Raw genomic sequence first — 20,179 nt, 5'->3', positions numbered from 1 at the left:
TATCTTCTGGACTTGTTTTGACATTTTTATTTGGCTCTCCCTTTTGCACAGGAACTTTGGATTTTCCTGGGTGTGCCTTGTTCTCAGTTCTTATCAACATTGAACCTGCCAGCCTTTAAATAATAGATTTCTAACTAATGAATTAGAACTGATTTAAGAAAATTATTCAGTTTTTCCATTCATTTGGAAAAAGGGGCTAAACACAGGGATTAAAAAAAGGAATATCATTTTGCCATATTTTCTTCTCTTTTAGGGCATATATGCTGACCTTTAAATTATCTGAAGATGAAATTGTCTGTGTACATATTAGAACTTATTAGACCTACAATTTTACAGGAGAGTAGTAAATTTTAAAAATTCATTCTCCTGTGGCATTAGAGTATAGGGTCCTAGTTTTCTGACTATTGTTTTAGGGAGGTAGAGTTGTAAGTGGAAAGAAGGGACAGGGATGGTGTCAGAATTCTAGACTTTTTCCTTTTAACCATCTTTCACTTTCAATTATTTTTTCATTGTCCCTATGTGCTAATAATATTTTCCTCATTTCAGGATATTCTCATCTTCATTTTTTCTTCCTGTGTGTTTATATCTTATTCAAACCTTCTGCTATGTGAGGGTGAAATAAAAGGTTCTGGCAAACCACAAACCTGTGTGGAGGAGAAGCCCCCATGGGAATTCTGTTGCTTTGTGATCCACTTGACGATGTTGGTGGCAGTAGTCAGCTCCTCTGAGGTTGGGGCAGGCCGGGCTGTGAGGTAAGCGAGGAGCACGTAGGACGTCATCTCCACCTCAGCAGAGGGAGCCTGGGGTTGGTAAAAGGGCTCCATTGGTGCCTTGGGTTTCTGAGGTCGTGTCCAGTGGATGGAATTATCTGGAGGGAAGAAAAAGAGATTTATAAGTGACTACATAGTCTTATTCAGTTTCAGGTTGAAAGTATCCAAGCCAAAACTGAAGTAAGGGTGCATTCCAATTACATGTATTCAGGAGAATATATTCACATTCTCCTGAACCATGTCTAGATGCTTTTCTTTCTATGGAAATCTGGACTTGGTTTGTTTCAACCAATCTAAGGCAGATAGTGTTTCTGGAGTCAGCAGCTCATTGCTCTCTAGGTTTCCAGGTGGTTATTATAATTGAATTGATGAGCATGAGAAATAGCAGAATAAGTGCTCTTATTAATTGTGATAATTTATTTTTGATGTTATCTAGACCTTACTTAGTGTTTGTTACATTTTTTTTATAAATCTTATCTTTGGAAGTTTCTCGTGAGGGTCAGAGGTCACATGAGATAATGGGGCTCACACTCATTGGATTGGAAAATAAAATAATTCCTAAAATACCAAAGACAGACAAGGATGTGAAATAATGGGAACTGATTTACATTGCTGTGGGAAGTAAAGTATTCTTTAAGGAGTAATTTGACATTATCTAGGGGTAGAGGTGCTCAGCTTACTTATCAGAATTATGCTTCTCACAGTGTAAACTTAGAGAAACACACACATGCACAAGCAGCATGTGCATGAGTATTTATTGCAGCATGATTTGCAAAAGCAACAGATATTCAAAAAGGTCCATGAGGACCTATGTCAATTATGACCTATTTTTATATTGTGACATGCAGCAGGGAAAATGAATGGCATCCATGTAGGGACGCCTGTTAGCATAATGTTGAACTTAAAAAATAAAAGACAGACAAGAAAACAAGATGCAGGAATAACCAGGATTCTTATCTAAAGATGAAGAATATGTAAAAATTCTGAATAGCATTTAGGGATGTGTATATAGTAAAAATATAAAGAAATTCATGGAAATTATAATGACAGATTCAGGATCATGATTACCTTTGGCAGTGGGAATGGTACACAGGGAATTTTTCTTGTATTGGTAACATTTTATTTCTTTTGCCCAACGGAAGGATAAAGGTGTTTGCCTTTATTCTTTATGTTATTTTGAATATCTTAAATAATTCCCAGTATATTTGAAAAAAAAATAGCACTTTCAAGGAAGAAAGGTAGAATGTTACTGGATATCTTATCTTTACTACTATATGCGTATAAGTCACCTCTCCGCCACCTGAACTCCAAAGTTTCTTAATATCTTTTTTTTAATATCCAAAAGGGCAGGTTTATTATAAAAAGGGAAAGAAAAGTAAAGGACGCTTGCACAGACACAAGCAGGCAGGAAGAGCTGCCTTAAGTGAGATCTTAATCAAAATAGCTGCCATAGAAGTTTTATAGTACTTACTTTCTCCCATGTACTCTAGTAAGTGCTTTTTATGTATCGACTCATTTAATACTCTGAAGTAAATGAGGGTAAATACTATTGTTAGTCCCATTTTACTGATGAAGGAACTGAAACACAGGTAAGTGGCTTGCCCAAGGTTATATAGGTAATACATTTGGAGTTAGTCACCAGAAGCCAAGCTTTTCTTTACCATAGTATCTTTCTTAGCTTTTGGTTGGTGTGTGACTTGATTAAGAAATCCTGGATTTTTATAATGTTACAGACAAAAGATGAGAGGGAAAGCCATCACAGAAGGTAGTTGTAGGGGATCTTGGCAGTATTGTTCTTGATACAGAGACTGTGGCATGGGAGAAAGATCTCAGGTGCATGCTCACCTTCCTTCACAGCTTCTTCATCAAGTGACTTGAGTACTTCCTCCCTCTTGTCCTGGTTACCTGCCAGGGCAAAAACATAGGCCAATAGTGCCTTGGTATAGACATGACTTCCATGGGGTCCTTCCTTTGCTGATTTCCAGGCGGATTCCAGGCAGAACAGGGCATTGCGGACAATAGGGTGCTGTGCAGGGAGAAGAAGAAGGGAACTGAGCTATGTGAACAGCGAGCCTGGTATCCCAGGTAAACATCCAGATCATAGCGCAGGAGGTAGAGAAGCTTTTCAAATGCATTTGTTCATCTATCTCCAGTCTTATAAATTAAGAGAATTGTATTTTTTACCTGTTATTCTTACCTTCATAAGGCAGAAATATAGGCCATATCTTTTTTTAAAAGATTTATTTATTTATGCATAGAAGAGCTGGGGTACAGGCCAGAGTTGTGGGAGGTGAGAGGATTCACCAGAGACAGAGTGGGGAACAGAATAGGCAGATTGACTGAAATACACTGCAGAGGGGAGGAGCAGGCAAGCCAGGAGAGGTCTGCTGTGCCATGTGTGCTGCTCCCTGGCCAGCAAGGGACTGAACTCATGCTGAAGAGGCTGTGGACCGCTTCATAGTGCAGCACCCAACCCTGTGTGCTACCAGGGAGGCCCCCTAGAACATATCTTTAGAATTCATTTTGTGTGTGTAGTTGTGGTCAAGGGTGATAGGGGATAAATACCCTAGGGGCATCAATGGGGAAGTATAAATTTTTCTTCACAGATTGACCGAGTTCTTTGTTGTTTTAGGAAGCATGACTAGTGCATAGAAGGAAAACTGACAATTGGCTTTTAGTAGGCTGATATTTCAGACAGCAGGTCAGCAGTTGCACTGCATCCAGAACTATGTGTTAGCAGGGGAAGGAGGTGATATACTTACAGTGACTGGGAGAGGGATCTCCAGGAGGGCAATAGTGATATAGGCAGAGAGGGTCACTTCATCATCCACTCCACCCTGTAAATGAGAGAGGTAGGGGGAGAAACTTGAGTAATTTAACTTCTAAGAATGCCCTTAATCCGTTCTTTATATTTTTCTATCATGGAATTTATTCTTTTTTTTTTTTTTTTTAATATTTTTATTTTTTTTTTAATTTTTTTTTTTTATAGAGGCATGTTTATTTATTTATTTATTTGTTTGTTTGTTTTGTTTATACATGCACTGGGTACAGTCAGAAACACGGGAGGGTGAGAGAATTCACCAGAGCCAGAGCGGAGAACAGAGCAGGCAGAAGGACCGAAGTACACTGCTGAGGGGAGCAGCGGGTGGCAGGAGAGGTCTGCGCACCATGTGGGACCCTCCTCCGGTGGCCGGGGAGCAGCCGGGGATCGAACCGGTGCCGCTGAGGCTGCGGGCAGCTTCGCAACCCAGCGCTCAACCGCTGCGCCACCAGGGAGGCCCATGGAATTTATTCTTGCTCATGTTTATTCCCATGGGGCAAAGTAACACAAATAACCTAAGTTCCAACCCCTTTTTTCTTGGTACACTCTGGGTTTTATTATTTGCTTTTCATACTGCTTAAGGAACTCCTGTTACTTCTTTCTCTCCTCATCCTTGCAGACATCATAATAGACACATCAAAGCTAACTCTAATAATACTGTACCTTAATGGCATTGTTGAGCAGTGACCCAGAACTCCTGAAACAGCCATTATCCTTCTGCTTCTGGGAGAGCCAGGTGAGGGCCTGGGTGATGTGTGCTTCGTCAATGAAGATATAAGATCGAGCCTGGGCAAAAGTCTTTAGTACAAAGGCTGTGAGCCTGATGGGGGAGGAAGGAATGCTGATATTAGGTCATTACAATGATTTTATAACCACTTCATAGTAACAGGCTTCACATGGCGCTTTCTATATTGATGAGTCTTATAGCGGGTGGTCTTGTGTATTCGAGCTCCTATTTCCCTTAGGTTTCGTGATGAGTCTACTAGATCTAGTATTTCCTTGCTGACTCATTTTGTCTTTGCTGCAGAGAGTCTAAGTAACTCTTAAATCTTATTTACTCTTACTTATTTGATTGACTTTTTCTTTTTTTTAGTGACTTCCTTCTGAAGATGGAATTTTCTCACATATAACTCTTACATATAAATAACTTCTTCTGATTTTACTTTGCCTTAGGGATTTTATCATTGTTGTGGGTCCCTCTAATTTCTTTCTTCCTATTCATGAATTTATTCTCAGTCATGATGAATATAATCCCAAAAAAAATAATACAAACTGAATTTAACATGGTTTATCTAGAAGTTATGTCATATGACTCAGTAAAAAAGCATAGTTATGGGAATTATATGAGAAAAAAATTACTGTTTTGAAAGAGTTCCTTGGTGTTTTATTAACATGACGAATTTTGGGGGCAAGTCTAATATACTTACATGTTTGAATTTCAACTTTCCTGCTTGTAAACTCTCTAGTCTTGGTGTATCAACATAGTATAAGTGACTATGAGTTTAATAATATATACATGATAGGGTTACTGTGAATATAATTGTGATAGTATATAAAAATAGATGGCACAATAGATGCAAAAAAATGGTATTTCCCTACCAGGTATTGCCCTCGTTTCTGCCATATTGTTCCCCAAAGGTACTATAGGAACCATCATAGTGCTTGTAGTTCAGCTGTCTCTGATAACCTGGAACACAAGGTTAATAAAAAACAAGACAGATTGTACATGCTTCAACCAGAGAAGTACCTAAAACATCTTGGTCTCTATTGTAGTATTTCCTGAATTTTGCTGTCATTTTAGAAGGTTATCAGTCCTAAACATTTTATTGGAGGTTGGACACAGGATTGTTATCATGTAATTAGCATCACAGTATTCTTATCATATTAACTATTATAGTATATAATACTATATACATAGAATATAGTATAACTGAATATTATTGGAAAATTCAGTCTATTATTAAAACAAAACTATGAACTCACTCATTCAGTTACTTACCTGTATTGAGGTAGCCAATGGCCTTGGACTTGATCTCTTGAGTCAGCTGCTGTGTTTCATTTAGATAATCCAGAACATAGATATTTGGAGCAAAAAGGACCATATTCTGTTCTCCACAACCATAAGGCATTTTAAGGAGATCTTGTGTATTTTGCATGGCGGAGCCTAATATGTCTCCTAGGGAGTGGTAAAGTTGGGAAGTTAGGAAACTTGTAGATTATAATTTATCAGAATCATGAAGAATACTAATTAAACCAGAGACATTCTGCAGAGGGGGAGAAGGGAGTAGGATCAAAACGGGTAGGAAGAGCACAAGGGACTATGGTGATGGTAGATGGGTGAATTGGTGGTGGGAATTTCACGGGACTATAACTGAGATGGGAAAGCATACATTGTACAAAAATGAAGACTGATGTAAAAAATATATAAAATTAAATTAAAAAAATAAAGAATACTAATTAGCTGAGGTAAAGAGATGAGGATTGTTTTTGAAAAGTAAGTCTTCCAGGAACAGAAGTATGACTGGAAACAAGCTCACACAAGACATAAAGTTAACGTTATTGTTGTCATTTGGGTATTTATGGGAAAGAAATATAGTAGAAACTGTCAGTATAATAGAATAGTCCCCCCACTACAATTGGAGACTCACCTAAAACTGAGAAAGAGGCTCGGGCAGAATCTTCTACCACACTTGGTGGCAACTTCAGAGATAATTGTTCAACTACCTCAGAACCTAGAGAAAGACATAAATCATCCATAATGCACATTATTTCTGTTATACCTTCTTGAAGATCTCAACGACTCGGAAGACAGAAATATGCCTTATGTCTAAACTTTTTCTGAAATGGTGTCCCTCTTCATATTTCAATTTTTTTTATCTTAAACATGTATGAATGGGATTCTGAAATTTCCAGAACTCCTCCTTTCTCAATTATCTTTCTACCCTGTTTGTAGAGTTGTACTCCAAAAGAATGCTCTAAATTTATAAGTGCCCATGATGTTGTGGTTCTGTTGTAGTCATCCTATGACTAGCACGAGATGGGTGGAGTATTTGAAGACAATATTTTTAGTGTCCACCCCCAACCTCTTTACTCAACAGTTGAATATAAAAAAAATCACCTATATATGTATAAGCAAAGGAAAAAGTCTAAAAGGTTTCTGAATTCTGTTCTTCTATAAGCTTTCACCAGATATGAAAATAGTATTTTTATGGCTGGAAGTAGGGGTAAAGATCAAGAGTATTTGACTTATTGAAAATAATGGCTGCTGAGATGCATACATTTGCTGACCTTTTGATATTGATAAGTTATATGAAGAGGAAAGAAATTAGTATTTATCTTCATACTGCATCTCTTTTTCATAACATTAATATTAAAAACTATGGTACAAAGGGTAAAAAATTTCAGTTATGCAAGATGAGTAAGTTTTAGAGACCTACTGTACAGCATAGTGCCATGTGTTGATAAATTTCTAGGGTACTAAATATCCATAAATGTTTTTGTTTAGACTAGAAAATTTCCAACTAGGATAGTCATATCTTTTACTATAAATGTCTATTTTCCCTTTTCAAATGACTGATAGAACATTAGTTATGGGGTTGACATTAAACAAGTATTGATGTGATAGAATGGTAAACATTATGACAACTTTCTTCAAGAAATAACATAGTCCTATTATCAAATACTGTTGACTTTGCAAAACTCAGTGTGGGGTGACCTGCATTCAGTTACCCATATGTTATATTAGTAAATACCCAAGGATGTGGTAAATATCCCCTTTGATAATAATAATTGTTTCTACCCATTTTCTTTGTATAACTACATTATACACTGATGAGAAAGACATTTTGGTGTTTGCATGGGTGCTGTAAGACATAAAGCTCAGAATGCTTGCTATAGGGACGTTGTCCTGGCAAACTAATAGACTGCTTTAAGAGGCAACTTCTTTATTTGTTAAATGGGTTGATGGTTCTTTATGACTTACTTCATAGGAAAAATATATGAATAATATATAAAATTCTTTGAGCTTCAAAAATTAAACTTTAATCAATGTTCTTTTAATTATGAGGCTAACTCTTACCTGAGGGACAAAGCAGGGAGTTGAATGTTGTTTCCCTCTCTAGTCCTTCAGGCTTTAGATGGAGAGAAAGAAAAATTAGAGCTGAGAATGACTTTCAGGATATGTGTGTTGACAGGGGAACAACAAATTTTTTGATAGTGAAAAGTATTGTAATTGATTTCCAAATGTATTACATAACAAATTCTGCAAGTAGAAGCAATATGAAGGAGATTGATAGTTGAGAAAATGAAGGGAAAATAATGAAAATAAGTCAAGAGAGACAGTAGAAAAATAGCAATAGAGATAGATAGTTGTAGATAGGCTCAAAATAGACTAGTAGATACAGAGAGAATAGTACTGTAAAATAATCAATAATCACATATTATTTAGCTCCTTTTACCTAAAACTTGAAACTTCAACTGGATTCGCTACTGGGTTTTTTGTTTTTTTTTTGAGTCATTGTGACCTATAAAATCGGAAGGCTTACTTCAACCAATAGGGACTTGATGATTGTGTCTTTCTTTCCATATTCTGGGACCACAGCCACCTCAGTTCCACATGGCTGTTGAGACTCCAGGGCCTCTGCACTCACAGTGAAATTCACATTTCCTGAAAAAAGGATCAACAGAGATGAGCACCATCTTCTCCTTCCTCTATGCCTCCAAATCCCAAGTTTTAGAAATTTTCAATGCTTTGTAATTTTTTTTGTGTTCTATAAAAACACAGAAACAGGGTTGCACTAGCATAAACTAGAGGCTAATGATACTGAGAATTCAAGATGTAGATGAAGGTGAGAGCATGGAAAACAAACAAACAAAAAAATCCTACCATCCTTGGGTGGGTAGCGAGTTGGAGGAGAGAGGTTCTTTGCCTAGTACTGGCTGTAAGATACTCGCTGATACATACAATCCTTGAGTGGAAAATTCTCTTGGAGACTGCCCCTTACCTAATGACTTTGGTGTTACTGCCCAGGAGATAGTTTGGCGGCCATTCCCACAGATGCAGTGAGACTCTTGTTCCTTCTCCCTGGGGTCAGCTAGGAATGCAGGAGAGGCTTCTAGCTGCACACTGACCTGAAATCACACATAGGCAAAGAGACAAAAAAGATTAGAAGGAGAAGGGAACCAAAGGTCGAATGTTTTTAAATAAAGTATATTGGGGGATTGGTTAAATTTTAGTTTGCTTAATAGTGAAGGCAATATAACAAAGACTGAGCACCTTTTCGTGACTCTGACATCTAAATCTTAGCATTTTCATATAAATCTACTTTTTTTCTTTAAGATTGATTTATTTATACAAGAACCAGGGTACAGGCTAGATGTGTGGGACAGTGAGAGAATTCACCAGAGACAGCGGGGATCAGAACAGGCAGACAGATGAAATACACTGCTGAGAGGAGCAGCGGGCGAGACAGGAGAGGTCTGCCTCGCCACGTGGATTTCTCCCCTGCTGGCTGGGATCGAACATGCGCTGCAGAGGCTGTGGACAGCTTCACAGTGCAGCGCTTAACCGCCTGCGCCTCCAGGGAGGCCCTAAATCTATTTTTTTGTATGGTGGGACCAGAGGTGAAGAGAAGTCATGGTACCATATTGCCTATGGGAACATGGTCTTCTTTGGCATGGGATCTTGGTTATTTTTCCAACTTTCCCAGTAGAGTGTGCAAGATTTATAGATAGTTATGGATTCAGCAGAAGTGAAATGCTCAAAAATTACATTTTATTTATTATATATATATTACGTCATCGTTAATTTTTGTACAATGTTTGATTTCTCCTCTCAGATATAGTCTCCATAAAATTCTCACCACCAATTCACCCATGAACCATCACCATAGTCTCTTGTGCTCTTCCTGCTCCTCTTTTAATCCCTTTCCCTTCCCTGCTGAATGTCTTCAAGTAATAGTTAGCCTGCTAGTTTTATCTTTTTCCACCTCTGATCCCTTGTTTGGTTCCCCTGTATTCCATTTTAAAGAAGGCTTACCATAATTAACAATATATGAAAAGTTAAATATTGGAATGCAAAGGTTGAAACCTTGGAGAATCTAAGAATGATTTTTTTTTCTATATCAGAAATCTTCATACTATACAAGTTTTCCAACCTTAAGGGGTTAAGGGTCAGAAACGTTTTTTTAAGTTGTAATTCGGTATCTGAAGGTATCAGCAACCATAACTTACATAACATGAATATTTCTGATAGAATATTTACTTTGGTGAGCAAGTTGTTTGCACAGAGTTTGCTAGTAGTCCTAGGAATGCAGTTTTTAACATACTTGATTGTTAGTTTGTGTTTAACTTAGGAAAGAGAGGTTCTTACTCGAATGCAGCTGGGCAGGTAGTTTAGGACAGTGGCCTTAAGTGTGAAGGCCTCCCCACGGATCACAGAGTAGGGCAACGTGAGCTCCACAAAGAAAGGCTGGAAGACTCGGAGAGAGGCAGGAGGAGAGAGACCAAGTCCAGTCTCCTTGGACAGGCAGAAGGCTCCTGCCTTCCACTCTGTGATGGTATCAGGGACTGTCACTCCTACTTCAGCCACACCTGATGAACTGGAGAGGATGGCAATGTGAGGAACAAAAAGAAAAACAGTTCATAAGTCCATTTTAGGAAAAGAACTCCTCTAAATGATTTTCTTGTCATGACTTGAATTCACTCAGTAGGAATACCCATCATGGAGACTATAAGTCCCGATATGGGAAAATATAAATCCTTTTCTTCCAATTCTGTTTTTAATTTTAATCTATATCAGAATCTCCTGTAGACAAATAGTTGTATTATAATCTATTATAAGCAATATAATTATAAACTAAACACTCAATTTTAAGTTCTGAAATTTTCCTCTCTAAAAAACTGTTCTACTGAGGGAAGGTTTTAATTTTTTAATTCTAACTCTGTATAGTTGGCTTGACAGATCTGTGTTTAATTCAAGATTGCTGATCAATGAAGATCTCTTATTAAGTGTTAACCTATGTAGTATTTAGTTATATTTAGTCCTGTGCCTATTTTCCAGAAATCTTAGTATTAAATTTGTGCAAAAATTTTTTAGCTCTGATGCAGTTAGATTAGTGAGACTTCAAAGAGCTATTTAGTAAAACCTGTCCTGAGAATAGCAGTATGTCTAAAAGAAATAGTTGGATATTAAAAAATAAGCTAAGAATTGAAAATAGTGAGAGGTCTATATTGTTGCATCTTCTATATAGAGAAAGTTACTTACTCTGCCACCACCAAGTCCCAGATCCACGTCTCAGGAAAGTACTTCCGCACAGTCTCTGGGAGAGGCTCAGAAACATGCATCATATTCATAAAATCACCAGCTGTTCGCAATTCGGCTGAGACTGTGTTGGATGAGTGAGAAAAAGATAAAGCTGTGGGAAATTGTAATACATGCCACAAAAGAAATTAATAGGTGATGACACAATTAGGAACCTGGAGAGAACATTTGAGTACTAAGAGAAATCTTTGAGGAGTAATATTTTAGGTATTCTGAAGTACTAAAGTAAGGTAGACATGAGCAAGGGGAGAGAAACATAAGCAGGGCACCTAGAGAACTAGCTGCAGGAAAAGAACTTGGATTATCTGTGGGGCAGAAAAAGTCCTCTGTGGTTACTCCTCATTGCATGAAGTAGAGGGCATTAAGGAGGACAGGGCGCAGAGCTTCCATTTGGCGTGCTCCTCTGTGGGAGCAAAGAAAAATTACATGAGACATTATGACAGCGACTTTGAGAAACAGTTTGCAGGAACTAAAGGATCAAGGATAAGCAAGACTTATTATTCTCAGGCTTTTCAGAAGATCAGAGTTAGGATTTCTTACCATGTTTACCTTCTGTTCATTGATGTGCAAGTAAAAAATAAATTGTGCCTATATATACTTGTACATATAGAGGCTTACAATAAATCTTACTGATAAAGGATTACAGACTGTATAAATAATAATAAAAATATACAGTAATCTTGATTTAAATTCCATACAGTCGATTAAGTCTCACTGATTGTTTTCCTGATTTTTGACAAACTCTTGTGCTCAATTATATTCAACCATGATTTAACAGTATCAGATTATACATATATGTTTGGTCACTGATTGAACAAAAAGGTAGCCCATATCTCTGACAAATGAGAGTGATTTCCACATGAGTATTGGAAGGTGTTTTGGGGAAGTGAAAGAGCTTTTTTAAGGAAGTCAAAGAACTGATTGGTGAGAAGATCGTTCCAACTTGTGAATATTTCTATTTCTATTTACACTGATCCTGTGTGTGGGAATTTCCTCTTCCCTTTTCAACTCTACGTATTTCCATTTAGCAGAGACAAAATCATTATGAGTGAATCTTCTTTTATTTTGCATATCTGTACCTTTCTTCTAACACTTTTATGATTTGCTTTGTTTTCTCTGTAGTTTAATCTTTGTAGGGGCTTGACATAATCAGAAATTTGGGGTTTGAAAACCCAGAAATAAACTCACATATTTATGGACAACTAATCTTTGACAAGGGTGCAAAGAATATGCAGTTGGAAAAGGACAGTTTGCTCAATAAATGGTGCTGGGAAAACTGGACTGCTACATGCAAAAAAAATGAAGCTAGACTGTTACCTCACACCATGCACAAAAACCAACTCAAAATGGATAAGAGACTTGGACATGACACCTGAAATCATAAAATGTATAGAAGAAACTATAGGCAAAACACTACATGACATACATCCCAACAACATCTTTAAAGACTTATCCCCCAAAGCAAAGAAAATGAAGGAAAAGATGAATAGTTGGGACTGCATCAAATAAAAAGCTTCTGTACAGCAGAAGAGACATTAACCAAAACAGAGAGACACCCTACTCATTGGGAAAAAAATTTTTGCACACAATACTACTGATAAGGGACTGATCACAAAGATCTGCAAAGAGCTCACACAACTCAACGAAAACAAAGTAAAGAATCCAGTCAAAACAATCCAGTAAACAATCTAGGCAGAAAAAGACACTTCTCCAAAAAGGAACTCTCCTGAATTGCTGGTGGGAGTGCAAACTGGTCCAACTACTATGGAGAGCTCTGTGGAGATTTCTTGACCTACTAAAGATAGAGCTTCCATATGATCCAGCAATTCTACTCCTAGGTGTTTACCCAAAGGACACAGAAACATTAATTCCAAAGGGCACCTGCACCCCTATGTTTATAGCAGCACTATTTACAATAGGTACACTATGGAAACAACCCAAATGCCCAAAAATAGATGACTGGATCAAGAAGATGTGGTACATACACACAATGGAATATTACTCAGCAATCAAAAAAGATAAATTCAAAAGGACACCAGCACATCTATGTTTATTGCACCACTGCTTACGATAGGTAAGATATGGAAACAACACAAATGCCCAAAAACAGATGACTGGACCAAGAAGATGTGGTAATATATGCACAATGGAATACTATTCAGCAATAAAAAAGATAAACTCATGTCATTTGCAGCAACATGGATGGAGCTAGAATGGATTATGCTCAGTGAAATAAGCCAGAAGGAAAAAAAAAAGAAAAATATCGGATGGTTTCACTTATAGGAGGAATATAGGGGAGCCGAAAAAGGGGCCAGGAAAAAAAATATAATAAATTTAAAAACAAAATTAACAGGCAACTATTAATCAGAGACACTCTGCAAGGGAGGGAGAAGGGAGAAGGATCAAAATGGGAGGGAATGTGTTCTTATATCAGGGACTATGGTGATGGTTCATGGGTGAATTGGTGGTGGTGGGAATTTTGTGGGGACTACACCTGAGAGGAGAAAGCACAAAGGAAGAATGATATAAAATATATATAAAATTAAATTAAAAAAATAATACAAAGCAACAAAATAAAAAAAAAAAACTTTGGGTTTGTATAGCTATGACCTTAACGTGTCTGAATCACAAGTACTTTTTTATTCATTTTTTTCTTTAAAGGAGACCTTCTATTCCGCACAATATATTAGACAATTTTTATTAATTTTTACCTGGAGAACTTAATAGTCTTCGAGATGCTGCCTGCATTGCGTAATGTTGAGGCTCTGCACATACTTTGGGTTTACGAATGTTTGAGTTGGTGAATACCTTTAAGCCCATATCCTGTTAAGAGAATTATCACCTAATCAGTATGTAAATATGTATATGTATATATATGTACTTCTTTTTATTGAATTTAGCAAACAATCCAGTTAGCTTAATATTGAAGTTTTAATGTTCACATCTGTCAGAGGAATATTGGTATACTTATAGGAATAATTTTATCCTGTTTTTAAAATTCTTTCAACAGTAATGATATATGTGATATTTGTAAATATCACATGACAGTGAATCAGTAAAATGAAGAAAAATTTATTAATAAGCTTCAAATATTCCAATTCTAGCTCTCTTGCTATTAGCAGATCTGCTACTATGGATAAGTCCCTTGACTTCTTTATAACTTATTACCCCCAATTATGATATGAAGGCATTAAAATAGATAATTTTTCCCATATGTAATATTTTATGAACTTTGAGAATGACCACCTACAATATAACTGATTTACCTGTAGGAAGCTAAACATATCTTTTTCATTTGTATTTGATACTGGAGAATACATGATTCCATTGATGTGGACGTTGTGGTGATTGATACACTCTCTGTCATCTTCCTCCCGTTGATTCAAACTCTCAGGGAAACCATTGAGGTCCTTTACTGGTAGCAGGTTATAAACCTGTACAAAGGAAAAAAAGGACAAACTTACTTGTTAACACTGAAGGTTCAGAGGCAAACCCCAGAGCCCACACTAGAATGAATTAAAACTTATTAAGAGAAATCAAGGTCCACTATATTTGAGACTTTGGGATGATAGTGATGTCTCTACCTTATAGCAACTGATTCATGTTGCTGATGCAACATGCATATAATATAGTTAATGGACAAACACATGAATAAGTGTATATCTTCTATAGAAGACAGGATAGTATGTATCAGATATTATTCATGGGAATAAAATACTCCATATCTTCAAACAGTTAAACTGTAACATACTGGTAGTGATGCTTTCAAATTCATTTGAAGGGGAAGAGTAAGAAAGACATAAAATGCTGATAGGTGCACTGTATTGTATTCATAGGAGTTTAAAACTGACAAGGAAGAACTTGACGGGATGATGGCATCAAATCCTTGCTTTGCTCTGGGGAGAATAAACTGAGGAGTCCAGATAGGCACTGAACCCAAAGAACCCCAAAGCCAGAGTACCTCATGATTGCTTGGGACCAATGCTGACTGAGTGTGACAGGGGAAATGTAGACAAAATTCAACTTAAGGGAGTAACAGGAGTGAGTGGAGAAGGAGGAGGTGGTTGCTGGGATGGAAACCACAGTTCAGACATCTGCCCAGGGAAGGCAAAGATGATTGTTGGAGACCTATCCCTGGAAGATACAGGCATGAGTGCTGTGGGGAGCCAAGCAGACAGGCCCTCCAGTGAGCAAGACAAAGCTCAGAAAGATATGGCTCACCCCATCCATTTCCCTCAGGAGTGAGTGGTTGCAGAATGGAGTGGATATAGTGAGGCCACATTGGAATATGCCAGAGCTGCACAGGGGTCCAGCCTACAAACTGCAGAGTGCAGGTCTGAGACCCAGAGGGCACTGACACAGGCACGAGCTAAGCCAAGTCACGTATAGCACTTTCGGGAGCTCCAGACCATACTTGACTCATTGAACACCAGAGTACAGGTTAGTTCTCTGTCATATAATCCCACCTACTGGAAAGGTGGAAGCTCTCCATCCTTAATACTCAAAGTAAAGCATGGAGAGAAGAAAGAACATAACCGGCAACCTGAGTACTCGTAACCCCACAGATCTCTAGAGCCCAACGACAAAGACATGGAATATCTTTTATTTCTATTAGATATAGAATTTAAAATTGCATGATAAAGAAATTCAAAGAAAACACAGAAAAACTGATCAAAGATGTACAAGAAAATTCAGAAAAACAAATGAATGTCCTGAATAAAATGAATGAGTGGAACATTGAAATTGAAGCCTTAAATAAGAAAGTGATGGAGATGCAGGATGTGATAACATCAATAGAGGAGATAAATTCTGGGAAATGGTATGAAAGTAGAACAGATCAAATGGAAGATCAAATCAGTTACCTTGACGATGTTAATGCATAAAGAATCCAGGGGGAAGAAGAGAGAGAGTTTCAAAGAAAAAAAGTGAAGAAACACTTCCAGAATTATCTGACTCCATGAGGAAATACAATAATAAAAGATACTGGGTATCCCTGAAGGGGAGGAAAGAGAGAAGTAAACAGAGAACTTAAAGAAATGACAGAGGAAACCTTCTCAAACCTGGAGGAGGAATTAAACATACAAATCCATGAAGCTAAAAAACACCAGGATACCTAAACAGAAGGAGACCCACACCAATATATATAGTAGTAAAACTTCTGAGAACTCAAGACAAAGAGACTATTGAAGCTGCTTTAGAGGGAAACAGATAACCTAGAAAAGAACACTGATCATTGTATGTCTCTGAAGAAACACTGTGGGTAAGGAGAGAATGGCCTGATGTGATCAAAATACTTAAAACCGCTACCCAAGAATATTCTATTCTGCCAAACTCTCCTTCAGATATGAGAAATAATGGCCTCGCAGACAAACAGAAGCTGAAGGAATTTGCAAATACTAGATACTCTGCCCCAAGAAATACTCTGCAAATACTCTGCCCCAAGAAATGTTGAAAGAAGCTCTCATTTAATAAAAGAGAAAAACTTCCACAAATAACTAAACAAGGAAATAGATTGAATCACAAAGTTAAGGACAAAGTGACATTAGCAGACTTTTATATTTTCATAATCACTTTTAAATGTAAATGGACTGAACTCACCAGTTAAAAAACACAGTATCTGATTGGATTAGAAAACAGATCCAACTTTCTCTCGTCCCCAGAAATGCACCTGAGCTCCAAAGATAAACATAAGTAAGGAATAAAAGGTTGGAAACTAATCCTATAAGCAAATGGGGTCCAAAGGAAGGCAGGGATAATTATACTTCTATCTGATAAAATAGATTTACAGGTAAAAAAGATAACAAAAAACAGGTATGTACACTATATAATAAGGAAATAATACACCAAGAAGACATAACATTCATCAATATATATGCACCAAATGAAGGAATAAAAACATGAAGGAAACAATAAAAACAATGAAGGAAAAAAAATGTGTTTTAACCAATGTCTGTTTTCAGATTTGCAAATTTGAAAACATTGTTTAAAACACATTCTTTTTTTTTTTTTTAAAGATTTATTTATTTATACAAGCACTGGGGTACAGGCCAGAAGTGCGGGAGGGTGAGAGGATTCACCAGAGACAGAATATGGAGCAGAACAGGCAGAAAGACTGAAATACACTGCTGAGGGGAGCAGCGGGTGAGATTGGAGAGGTCTGCCATGCTATGTGGGTTGCTCCCTGGCTGGCCAGGAGTTGAACAGGTGCTGCAGAGGCTGTGGACAGCTTCATAGCGCTGCGCTCAACCCGCTGTGCCACCGGGGAGGTCCTAAAACACATTCTTGACTGGGGTCTCCAACACCCAACTTTCACCAATGGACTGATCAACCAGACCAAAAAAATGACACAATAGCCTTAAACAAAGAATTAGACCACATGGGCTTAATAGACATTTATAGTGCACTGACCCCAAAAAGGTGGATACACATGGGACATTCTTCAGAATTGACCACTTACGGGGTCACAAGACAAGCCTCATAAATTCATGAAGATTGAAATCATACTAAGCATCTTCTCTGACCACAATGATATCAAACTAGAAATCAACCACAAAAATAAAGCAGGAAAAAACTCTAATATGTGGAAGCTGAAGAACTGAGCAATAAGTGGGTTAAATGAAAAAATATCTCAAGACAAATGACAGTAAAGACTCAACCTTTCAGAATTTACAGGACAAAGCACAAGCAATACTAAGAGAGAAACTGAAAACTTAACTTCTAGATAAGCACAAGTTTAATAGATCCTGTTTTTCTTATTAAGCATTTCTTTTTTTTATTTTAATTTTTTTAATTTAAATTTTATTTTTATATTCCCCATACAATTACAACCCCCTTATTTTTACCCCAAGCCCTCCTTTCCCTGTCCCCCACCCCCCATAGAGTGTCTCTTGTTCATAGTTATTTGTTGATTTTGATATTTTCTTTCTTATAGTTATTCTTTTTCCTGGTCCCTTATTTAAATTTTCTAGATTCCTGCTATGAGTGAGACCATCTGGTATTTTTCTTTTTTTTTCTGGCTTATTTCGCTGAGCATGATCCCTTCCAGCTCCATCCATGTTGCTGCAAATTGCATGTGTTTATCTTTTTTGATTGTTGAGTAATATTCCATGGTGTATATGTACCACATCTTCTTGATCAAATACATAGAAAGAAATATAGGCGAAACACTACATGACATGCATATCAAAGACATCTTTACAGACACATCACCCAAAGCAGTGATAGTGAAGGCAAAGATCAACAGCTGGGACTACATCAAATTAAAGAGCTTCTGCACAGCAAAAGAGACAATAACAAAAACAAAGAGAAACCCCACCAACTGGGAGAACATTTTTGCACACAACACTAATGATAAAGGACTGATCACAAAAATCTACAAAGAGCTGATGAGACTCTTATTAAGCATTTCTACTGGCTCTGAGCATCCTTTCTCCTCCTAGGGGCCTTTACTAACCCCGAAACTGAGGAGAACTCACCGAGGCTGCAGAGAGCTCCGTCTCAGGACTCATGAGCAGCACACTCTGGTCCACAGCACGGAGGGCGCAGAGGGACTGAGGAGAAGCTGTGACTCGCAGGTGGGCTTGTGAGGCCGGGAGACTGTGTGTTGGGCTGAAGCTCAAATCCACCTGTGGAATTGGGAAGAAAGGGCAGAAAAACAGATCTGCTTTATGCATTTAACAGCATTTTGGAGTGTTTATCACATATCACATTCAAAGCATAGTCATTTTGGCTTTGTGATGTGGTGGTTGGAACCATGTCATCTCAAATCTTTTTGTCCCCTATGCTTCACTCTGATTCTGAAGAATCAGTGGAGCCATTACAGTGATACCTAATTATTCTTTCTGTTACTAAATTTGAGATGCCATTTTTGCCTTTGATAGATGGTGTGATGCTCATTAACTCTGGGTGGAATGCAGTTGTTTCTAGATATTCTTGTTTTCTTTTGGGTTTTTAGTAGTCTTAAAAACATGCATACATATTTCCCAATATTTCATTAAAAAGAAGTCAACAAGGGGCCTCCCCTGGTGGCGCAGCGGTTGAGCGCTGGGCTGCAAGGCTGCCCACAGCCTCTGCAGGGCCGGTTCGTTCCCCGGCCGCTGGTGAGGGTCCCACAAAAAAAAAAAAAAAAAAAAGTCAACAAGCTGCTCTGAACTGTAGTGGTAAGAGACAGTGTATCAGAATTTTGCACAAGGAGTTAAGTGACATTACTTGTAAGTGTGACTCTGCCGTTGTCTTACTGAAAATCTCTAGGAAGTTCATTTAACCCTTTGGCCCCACTGTTTGCCTAGAGAAACTAATTCATGACAATAGTAACTTCTAGTTTTAAGTGTTGACAATTTTATGACATAAAGCACCTACCTTATTGCCCAGACAATTTTCAACCTCATATTTTGCAGAATCTCCAATCACTTCCCCATCAGGTAAAATAGTGTATATGAGCAGTCGTGCGATGGGAGCAATGTCTGACTCCACAGGGACTGACACGGAAAAATGGCCTTTCACTGGAGCATAGAAAGTGTAAGAGGTGATTATGGGTTAGGTATTTTCCCAGGAATGAAATTAATTTTTCAGTTGCACAAATCCAATTTAGGAGTCTGGTCTGTAATGGTTGTTTCTATCAGCAGATGTAATCGATCCATGAAACAGGTGTAATAAATGGATGCTGCCTCTAAGAACTCTTGCTTAAGAAAAGCCTTATCAAAGCTCTTTCTTCTCTCACAAATCATATAATGATTTCTCACCAATTTTAAGCTTTAGCTCACCTAGAACATTCTGATGCTATTTAAGGATATAGATATGTCCATGTGACTACCATTTAATCTAGACTTCACACTAGAGAGGAGATTTAATAGAATCTGAAGTTGTGAGATGTTATAGTAAGAGCTCAGCACATTGTATTTATCCTTACATCTCTTTAACCTTCTATGAACTAAATGTTCTTTTCTTCTTACATTACTATGCTCCTTTAGAAGTTAGTTCTTGAATCGGCTTATGTAGATTCTTTGGAGGTTCTGTAAGTCTACTATGGTGTTTCTGTGTTGTTATGAAGAGGTAACAAAAATATACTTTTACTGATAGTTTGCTAGTAAGTGACCTTTTAGACTCCCTTAGAATAACAAAAACCTTCAGAAGTTTATCTTAATCCACATTTATTCATCAGGAAAGTTCAATTTATTGAATGAAATGCCCAATTTAATGCTTAGTAAATCAAAAGGGAATTAACAATGTAGAGATATAAATTGACAACACAAAACCTAGTAAATAGAA

At 37.5% G+C, this 20,179-nt stretch overlaps 2 protein-coding genes across 2 annotated transcripts in view; both read right to left on the bottom strand.

The window, feature by feature from the left end:
• LOC311185447 (pregnancy zone protein-like) overlaps window positions 1-20,179 on the bottom strand; it is a gene marked incomplete at both ends in the record, with an annotated part of 117,323 nt that overhangs the window by 15,780 nt on the left and 81,364 nt on the right. The window lies entirely within an intron of this gene.
• The window catches only part of LOC311184657 (alpha-2-macroglobulin-like), a gene marked incomplete at its 3' end in the record, with an annotated part of 37,839 nt that overhangs the window by 5,104 nt on the left and 12,556 nt on the right, over window positions 1-20,179 (bottom strand). Inside the window, exons 14-29 of the mRNA XM_084254842.1 lie at window positions 19,271-19,413; window positions 18,388-18,537; window positions 14,179-14,346; window positions 13,624-13,735; window positions 10,856-10,976; window positions 9,962-10,190; window positions 8,595-8,721; window positions 8,136-8,257; window positions 7,670-7,721; window positions 6,240-6,323; window positions 5,591-5,767; window positions 5,191-5,278; window positions 4,255-4,411; window positions 3,533-3,607; window positions 2,616-2,796; window positions 645-868 (exon numbers count right to left, since the gene is read on the bottom strand). Coding sequence (XP_084110968.1) covers window positions 645-868; window positions 2,616-2,796; window positions 3,533-3,607; window positions 4,255-4,411; window positions 5,191-5,278; window positions 5,591-5,767; window positions 6,240-6,323; window positions 7,670-7,721; window positions 8,136-8,257; window positions 8,595-8,721; window positions 9,962-10,190; window positions 10,856-10,976; window positions 13,624-13,735; window positions 14,179-14,346; window positions 18,388-18,537; window positions 19,271-19,413 — 2,210 coding nt within the window. The remainder of the gene's footprint in view (window positions 1-644; window positions 869-2,615; window positions 2,797-3,532; window positions 3,608-4,254; window positions 4,412-5,190; window positions 5,279-5,590; window positions 5,768-6,239; window positions 6,324-7,669; window positions 7,722-8,135; window positions 8,258-8,594; window positions 8,722-9,961; window positions 10,191-10,855; window positions 10,977-13,623; window positions 13,736-14,178; window positions 14,347-18,387; window positions 18,538-19,270; window positions 19,414-20,179) is intronic.

This window comes from Talpa europaea, assembly GCF_964194135.1.
Source record: "Talpa europaea genome assembly, chromosome: 15".
NCBI lineage: Eukaryota > Metazoa > Chordata > Mammalia > Eulipotyphla > Talpidae > Talpa > Talpa europaea.
This window is presented reverse-complemented; position numbering and strand designations above follow the sequence as displayed.